The sequence below is a fragment of the Sturnira hondurensis genome, unplaced genomic scaffold (assembly GCF_014824575.4).
Source record: "Sturnira hondurensis isolate 20B ecotype Veracruz unplaced genomic scaffold, ASM1482457v3 Scaffold0013299, whole genome shotgun sequence".
Lineage (NCBI taxonomy): Eukaryota > Metazoa > Chordata > Mammalia > Chiroptera > Phyllostomidae > Sturnira > Sturnira hondurensis.
In genome coordinates this window covers 2,250,527-2,259,727 of record NW_028085930.1, presented here as the reverse complement: position 1 = coordinate 2,259,727, position 9,201 = coordinate 2,250,527, and the positions used below count along the sequence as shown (strand labels likewise).

At 34.3% G+C, this 9,201-nt stretch overlaps 1 protein-coding gene across 3 annotated transcripts in view; it reads left to right on the top strand.

The window, feature by feature from the left end:
- The window catches only part of ARMC8 (armadillo repeat containing 8), a 101,166-nt gene that overhangs the window by 41,533 nt on the left and 50,432 nt on the right, over nt 1-9,201 (top strand). For all 3 annotated transcript variants that reach the window (XM_037061202.1, XM_037061204.1, XM_037061201.1), the window contains 5 exons: nt 10-102; nt 5,140-5,220; nt 6,709-6,784; nt 6,881-6,971; nt 8,825-8,885. In XM_037061202.1, coding sequence (XP_036917097.1) covers nt 10-102; nt 5,140-5,220; nt 6,709-6,784; nt 6,881-6,971; nt 8,825-8,885 — 402 coding nt within the window. The remainder of the gene's footprint in view (nt 1-9; nt 103-5,139; nt 5,221-6,708; nt 6,785-6,880; nt 6,972-8,824; nt 8,886-9,201) is intronic.

The window sequence follows — 9,201 nt, the reverse complement described above, 5'->3', positions numbered from 1 at the left end:
CCATTCCAGGATGCTACGGTGATACCACACCTCATGGCACTGCTTAGCAGGTCCCGTTACACCCAGGAGTACATCTGTCAGATCTTCTCGCACTGCTGTAAAGTAAGAACTGGAATAAATATTCTCTGTAATGTAAAACTTTATATGCCTTCAGGAGATGTGCCTTCTTTGTGTATCTTGTCAGAGGTAATCTATACATATGAGCAGACTATGTATCTATTTCCTTCCCCCTTTTTTGACATAAAGTATACCATACATACTTTCTGCATCTTGCATTTTTTACTTAACATATTTTGAATGCTATTGCATATCAGTACATAAGGAGCTTCCTCATTCATTTTTTATAAACAGTCATATAATATTTTACTGTATAGATGTGCAGTAATTTATTTAACCACTCCTCTATTATTGGACATTTAGCTTGTCTCCTGTTTTATATTATTACAAAGCAATACCTTGTATGTAAGATGTTTCACAAGAAATGGAATTGCTGAGTCAAAGAGTGTGTGCATTTGTAACTTTACCATGTATTGTCTTGTACAGAGGTTGTACCATTTTATACTCCTACCAGCAGTGTGTGAGGGTTTCCCCACCCCCTCAGTTTCCACATTGTTCAAAATTATTTTAAGTGATCTCATACAAGGAGAACTGGGAGGTTCTTCTGCTCTGAGTTGAGGAAATTTCTGTCATTAAAAGGGCCTGAACCCAGCCTGAAGAGTGCTGGGAGGTGCTGAGGTGTACTCTGCTTCATAGTTCACACTCATTATTCTTTTGCTAGCAGTGGGTGATTATTTAAGATCTTTCAGAATTTCTACACATTTTCTAGCTTCTAACCAAATAGTTTATCATCTGAAGATGCTGTAAGTTGTTCAAGACAGTACTTACCTATCATTTAGAATCCAAATACAAAATGAGGAGTTTGAGGAGCTATAAGAGAGAAGGGAAAGAGACGTGAACACCTATATACTAAACTAGGAATATCACAGATCACATTTTAGAAGTTTCCCAGATAAATGAAAATTAAATAATTTTGTTCCAGAAAAACTATCCGTTGATTATAATTTAAATGTTTAAACCATTTCTCAGATCTTAGAGGAATATCACAGCCTACATAAATCTGTTTAAGACATTTAGAATTTAAGATTTTTGTCAAACATTTTTTTAGGTTTCTCCTCTCAGGTTGCTCTGACTCAGAGGACTGAGGATGTCAGGTAATCCCTTAATCTTTTGAGGTGGGAAAAGAAAGGCTTTGAGAAAACATCGTTTTTGTTGCAATTCATTTACTGAAAATGAGGCAAATTTAACAGGGTCTAGAATCTTCCAACAATGAAATAATGTCTTGTAGCCAGCACTGGCAGCTGGAAAGGATGCTCCAGAACTCTATGCCTCATTAAAAATCTTTGAGCATCGATACCTGAGTGTTTGAGAACATAGCATCTACTAGTTATAACTAGAGTAAACCCAAAAGGGCACTGAAAATTGGACCTGGATGTATGTATGTAACTACTACATGTCAAATTATGCTAAATTATGAGAAGTTTGAAAAATCCCATTCCCGAAGTTACCCAAATCACTTCTAGAATTATTCATTAGAAACTTCTCACCACTTCTAAGCTTGCTCATCTGAAACTTACCAGTGCTGTTTTAGCTAAAATCATAGATAGAGGAAAACCATTAAGTCACAAGTTCTTGTGCTAGAGAGAAACTTAGGCTGAGCAGGAATTTAGAGGCACCCTAATGCCACTAATAGAACTAACGATAACAGAGAAATTCATCTTAACTCAGCTTGCTTTTAGCCCGATAAGAGCATTTGCCACTGTAATTAAATGACCAAATTCAAGTATTCTGAGATATAACTAGACCTCAGGAAACATAGCATTTATAAACCTAGTGACAATAGAAATAACCTAAAATACAATATTAATTTCTCTACTGAGATATTAACAATATGTGTCTTTGAAAACAACTGATCTGATGATTTCTATATTGTCATTATAAAAACATGTCATTTTCTTTTTGTTCAGTTTACATATAAGATTCATAATAGAATTTTAAGACTGATTCATGAGTTTACATATACTGGTATCAATATTAAATACATTTACGTAGTTTGGGAAGAGGAGAGTAAAGAAAAAGAGTAAAGATTACTAAAGTGTTTGTATAAGAAGCTAATCATAATTATATCTTTGAAATTTTCTCTCCCTGATTTATTAAGAAGCAAAAAAGGCTAGTAGTAATATTATGTGGAATTCTAACTTCTTAATTGTCATTTCTTAAGTATTTACTCAAATTCCTGACACCTGTCTTTTGGAGTTTTAGATCACGAGGGCTTATGTGCCTCATACCCTGTGGATGCTGCCTTTGTAACCCCGGGTTCATGCAGGTTGATTCGGAGAGACTAGAGAGACTTGCTAGGAATCAAACAATAGCTCCTCCTTTCTAGTTGCTGCAGCCACTAATTCCTTCCTTGCAGTTATTTTTACACAATCCTGTGTAAGGCCACAAAGAGGAGGAAGAGCTTTTGTAATAAATATTTGCTGTAATCTTTGGGGCAAAGAATTTGAGGGATTAAAAAAGTATAGTTCATCTTGGTAGCAGCAGAGAACAGTTTTGTTCAGAGAATTGCATTGTGCTTGACCTTGTCATCATTTATAAATGTAACTCCATCAGTAAAGATATTCCATAAGTGATCCATTGGAAGGGAAGAGAAGATGCTTGCACATGGATATTCATTGACATGATGTTTGTAATAGTAAAAAACTGAAAACAATCTAAGTGTCTCACTACAGAGTACTAAAGTATGGGGCATTCATACAATGGAATAAGGCCAAAAAAAAAAAGAAAAGAAATGAGAAAGCTCTTATGCACTGATATGAATGATCTCTGAGCTATATTATAAGAAAAAGTAAAAGAAATAAAAGGTTTAGGGCAATATGTGTAATTTATATAGTACTATAAATATATATAGTATATACATAAATATCATTTGCGTTAAAATGGGAAAGAATATACTTACATATTTGTATATGTATAAAATATCTTGATGAGTATAAAAGCCTATTAATATTAAGTCATCCTAAAGCAGGGGAACAGGTTGGCTGAATACAGAGGTAGAAAAACAATGATGTACAAGGCGCAGAGGCGACACCCTGCCTACTTAGCTATTCTACAAGCACTGCCAGTTTAAATTGGGATGTTAAAATTTATAAGGAAGGCAAAAAAATTTTAGTCTTCTGACATGTCAGCCAAGGCTAATTTAGGCTCATCGTCACAGTTTATTCTACTTAGTTGTTACTAAGTAAGAAAAAAATGGCTCAGATTCTTAAGAGACCCTTCTTTTTCTTGGTTCCCCCATTACAGTCTCCACCACTACCTTTCTGTTTTCTTTTACTTTTTATCGTGTGTTTTCCATTACCATTTATCCCCCCATTCCCTACTCTTACCTCCATCCCTTCTCTCCTATAACCACCACACTGTTGTCCATGCTCATGAGTTTTTTCTTTCTTTTTTCTTATTTGCTTGACCCCTCCATCCCCTCTTTGCCCCCTCCCCCAGCCTGCTTTCTCTCTGTGAGTCTGCCTCCATTTTGCTGTCACCACCATCTTTATAACGCATCAGCCAGCTTCGCCAGTGTTTCAAGTGAGACAGTTCAAAGTAAAGCATTTAGAACAGTGCCCGGCACATAGCAAGTAAATAAGAAGTACCTATAATTATAATTGTGGGTGCATGGATGAGAATGAGGTAGGAAGACAGAGCACACTTTCAGCCTGTGTCCTAAGAATGCCAGTATTTTCAGTTATAAAGGCAAGCTTGCACTGTTCTGAATGGATGTATAGTGATAAATATATCAAGTAATTGTACTGTGGGAATTTGTCCTCATTCCCTAACAATCTTCATTGGGGTACGGCTTTAATAAAAGTCAACAAAACATTGCTTATAATAGTGAGACATTAGAAACTACCCAAAATATGTAATTGGGGTATGTCTGAGTAAACCATGGAATATCATACACTGATTAAAAATAAGAAATTAGAAGTTAGAAATGTATGAAATTAAGAGATTGCTGAAGTTTTTTTAAAAGGACTCTTGATAGTATATAAAACATTTAGAGAATTATTATTCATAAAGTAGAATATGGCTGTTTTGTTATTCAGAAGTATGAATGCTAATCTCCTCACTTCAAATGACGGGTATTTTGATCTAAGAAGGAATGAGCACCTTAAAATAGTTGTTACTTGGCTGAATAGTGGGTCGGAGAAATTGGTCTGAGAGCTTTTTTCCAGTAGTATCTGGTTTCCTGTGTAAACCCAAACACGTAGTCTACCTTTCAGAGCTATGTTTTTCTCTTCTGAATAATGATAAGTATAACATACCACCCTTGTCCTGGCTTTAATTGACTTTTCATTATTTGAGTGGGTAGAACATAAAATCAGTGAGTAAAACCTGAGGCAAATTCGAAGCCTTGCTTTAATCTGTAGCTTCTGCCGCTTTAAAGAGCTTCAGTAAATATATTAGTAGAAAACAGTTGATGAAAAATAAAACACTTGAACTTCTCTGTTCTATACCTATCTACCCTAAGAAGTGGTAATTTTAAGAAGAGAAATGAGATAGAAACCAAAACATGTTGTTCACGTCTCAGTTATGGATTATTGTGTTTACCACCATCCATTGCTCAAACTGCCTGATGTGTTGATATTGGTTAGTCCCTACTCCAGTTCCTCTTGCAATTATTTAGTTTTACAATTCACCTCACTAGTTCATCAGTTGTAGGAAAGACTACCATCGTGGCTGAGGGTGTGCACATGAAATGCAGAATTCATAGTTCTGTTGCTGTGATAGTGTCTGTTTAAGAATTGCAAAGGGCCTGTACCAGAATAGTTTCTGTTTTCCCTTCCTTGTTGGGAGGAGGGAAGGAGGCAATAATTTTACGTAACTAGGATGAAGTAAGATATGGCAGCCCCTTGCAAGACTAAAAATAGTGTCTACCTTCCTTTTGGGGGAATGTGTTTATGCAAGAGAAGGAAGGGTAACTGAGAATTCTGCCTTGAATGGAATATGGTTTTCTACATTGAAGTAAATGTTTTATTGGAATGAATCATTGCTCTTTTTAATATATTACTGTGTTCTCTTTTCTTATAGGGTCCAGATCATCAAACAATTTTATTTAACCATGGTGCAGTTCAGAATATTGCTCACCTACTAACCTCAGTATCTTACAAAGTAAGATGTTAAACATTATGTCCAGATTTTTATACTTTATTTGATTGCTGGAATATCGCTCTAGAAAATTACATATTTTATTTCTTGATAGATACTATGATCAGTATTGTCTTTCCTTTTTTTTTCTCCAGTATATGGTTGTGGCATGAGTTGCTATTGATTTTCACCTGTGATCGTTAATAATCTCTTTCAGTTAAGGTGTCTGTGCCAAAGCTGATGCCTTAAAGTATATTGGAGCAATGGCTTGTTATGTCAGGAAAGACTTTGGATTTTATATTTGAGATGTTTATTTAGCCACAGCGACTCACTCAGTCTTATAGCACATATGCATCATATGTCAACATAAAATATATTGTTTTGTATTTTGAGTTAAAAAGTCAAGAGTTTTCAGATTTAATTAAATTTTTTACTATCTTTATATATATATATATATATAGGTAAGTATCATCATGATATATTATCAGACATTTAGGTAAAACTGTAGACATTTCATTGTTCAACTAGCAAATTATAGCAAACACTGGGACGTTGTCCTTACTGTGTCACATTAGAGCTGGGTATACCAGGAGTTTCCTGCAGAGCAGAGAAGTCGTTATTTTGTCTTCTCTCCATTTGTACTGATTCTGGTTTGCTCTTTTGGTCCTTAGCTTTATTATAGCTTGCTACTGTGTATGTTGTCCCGACCACAGATGCCCAAAGTTTGCTCTTGGTAAAGAGCTCACTAGGACAGGAGTATTGCCCAAGTGAGGGACATGTTTCTTTACACCTTGTCTACCTGTCCTGTCAGCCCCAGGTTTCACATAAGAATATTGAATATGGACTCAGCCAAGGAAGTAAGGATTAGACCCTCTGGTGCAAACTGAACAGAAAGGCTAAAAAAATAACAGCTCTCATAGGAGCCCCAGCAGATTGTAAAATATGTTGTATGTGGCCAAGAGTTTGGGCCCTTGGTATCATCCCAGACCTGACCGCACCTGGTTTTGAGGAATGGTAGCAAAATTTATAGATGTTTTAGTTAAAAGTTAAATTAGTTTAGTTCTTTTCAAACTTTTGTTGTAACTTTGTGTCCTTTTTTTCCTCATCTCCATCCCATGTACAACTACAAGAATACTCTTTTTTTTTCCTCCTTCAGGTCTGTCTTTTGTAGTTTGGGAAGAAATGTCCCACTTAAAAGGCAGTTGGTGATTGTTATTAAGTTCCCTTTGCTTTACCAACATTGTATTTTGTACAGTGTTTTTTTAAATTTGATTAGGGATTTACCTAGTTCAATTTTAGTGTTACTTTAGTGCTTTTACTTTTTCATTACTTCAAAATTAATTTGAACTTAACTGCACTCTTCTGATATACCAGTCCTATTTCTATTCCCTTGAGTCCTTCCTTTAGTACTCTAGCAGATTTAAATATTTATTTCTTCAGAAGAGTGTAGATTATGAGACATTAAAATCCATGTTTACAAAATTTAAATAAATTGTTCATTTACTTTTACAGGTTCGAATGCAAGCACTGAAATGCTTCTCGGTTTTAGCTTTTGAAAACCCCCAGGTATCGATGACCCTGGTGAATGGTAGGCTGGTACTTTCAGTGGCACGTACGTGATTTAATTCGTAAACTTTGTAGATTTAAAGAAGTCCTTAATTCTTGTTGTTTGTTTTATTTCTAGTTTTGGTTGATGGAGAATTGTTACCACAAATTTTTGTGAAGATGTTACAGAGGGATAAGCCTATTGAGATGCAACTCACATCCGCAAAATGGTAAAAGTCAAGACAATGTGGAAAGAAAGATAGGGTTTTGTCAGTGTCTTAGAGAATTTTTGGACAGGTTGATTAGTTCAGTCTCAATCCCCATCTTGTTTGGAGATTTTGAAATTTGAAAGTTACAAAGTTGTCTCACATTTCCTTAAATGGATGTGAGTTTTTACTTCATTTACTCAGTAGTGTGCAGAACAGGAATTCGCCTATAGCATCTAAGATCATCTACATAAAATTACTTTATTATATTCCCCTTCTGTATTTCAGTTGAGATAATACAGAATTAGATGAGAAGTAACCAACACATATTATGCTAAATATTAAAAGTATTAAGCCACGAAAATGTAAAGATACAGAAATATGGAGTAAGAATTAGTTGACGTTGATAACCAAGGCATGATTTCAGAGAATGCCATTTTCTCATTTTAGAAGAAACAAAACAAAAAATCCTTATAGAGATGTAACAGTTTATAAGATAGTTACGGAAAGTTCTTACTAGCGTAACTCCTGGCTCATGTGAGCCTTCAGTATATGCTAATTCTGCAGTTATCAGTACATTAACAGATAGGTTGAACAACTGTTGTTTAAGGTTCAGTGCTAAATAGATGATTTCATTTCAACATTTAAGAAGCTGTGACTCTAATATTTTGGTAATGAGGAATTTTCAGTGAATTACTCATGAACCGTGAATTGTTTTTATTTTATGTTTTTTAAAGCATTTTTTTAAAAGATTTTATTTATTTATCTTTAGAGGGGAAGGGAAGGAGAGAAGGAGAGAAGTATCAATGTATGGTTGCCTCTCGTGAGTCCCCTGCTGGGAACTGGCCTGCAACCCAGGCATGTGCCCTGACTGGGAATCGAACCGCGATCGTCTGGTTCGCAGGCCCGCGCTCAATCCACTGAGCTATACCAGTCAGGGCTATTTTATGTTTTTATATCACTTGCATTTTTTGTTTGTTGGATTCTTCTGAGTATTTGATTCTTTGTTAGTAAGGTAGTCCTGTCATGGAACTGACTTAAAAACTCAGTAGTATAACAAACCTTAAGATAATGGTAATAGCTATAAAGACTTCAACTCTCCATAATAGAAGTAAAGAAGTTTTATTGATTTGTTTATTGCATTCCCTAGAAGCTGGGACATTTTTGTTTGTTTGTTTGTTTTTGTTTTTTCCACCCAGCTTACTAAAGGAATCTCATTGAAAAAGGAAATTCATAAATTAAGTTTCTGAAGTGCTTAATGTTTATTACCTATTTAGAGAATGCAAAGTAATTGTATGCTTATTCAAAGCCAGATATACTTGTGAAGGTAAATTGCTTTTCAGTAGAACCAAATCATTGGCTAATTTTTAAAGCCACTAGTAACTTCCGAATAGTTAGTTAATTCCTTATGGATACCTACCTATACATGTTAAAAGTTAAATGCTTCTTCTGTGATACTTTTGCTGTTGAAGTTGGAATATCTCAACTTCTTTTAAACTTATTTTGTTAGCTTTATATTGTAATGTTTTTCCTTTTTATTATGGAAAAATGAAAACCTAAAAATATATAGAGAAAAGTATAAAGAACTCTAAGGTGCCAAGCACCTAGCTTCAAAATTTATTCACCTATTAGGCTATTTATTTAAAAACAATTTTGTAGTGTTTTTTAAAAAAATATCTGGCTTACTATCTGTATATCAGTTAGTTTTATTTGACTGTTAAATTAACAGAACCTCAATTAAGAGAACGTCAAAACCTCACTCAAAATAAATGAGAGTAATTGTCCCATTTTGGCCCATAAAATCTTAAAGGCAAGTAATTTTCCTTTTAAAGTTTTAAAACACAAGAGAAAACTAACTTTCTGCCCTCTCATTCCAGTTTAACTTACATGTGTAGAGCTGGTGCAATTCGGACAGATGACAACTGTATTGTATTGAAGGTGAGCTGATTAATTCTCTACAAGCATGTGAAAATTATCCAATCATATAAATGTTGAAAATAAGTTTTGGCATTCCTTTTTTTTTTACACATTTGTCACTATGATGTGTGTGCATAGAATAAAATAATAGTAAATACCATACCTTCACTTTTCAATGAAATGCTGTGTAGTTTTTAAAAATTAGTTTTAGATATGTTTTGAAGGTCAAAGTGAAATAATTATTTCCTTGTCATACCTTTTTCATTTTTGTGATAATGAGGAGGATGTAAAAATTGTAAAAATATGTAAAATTCAGGTAAAACAGAAAATATATTTT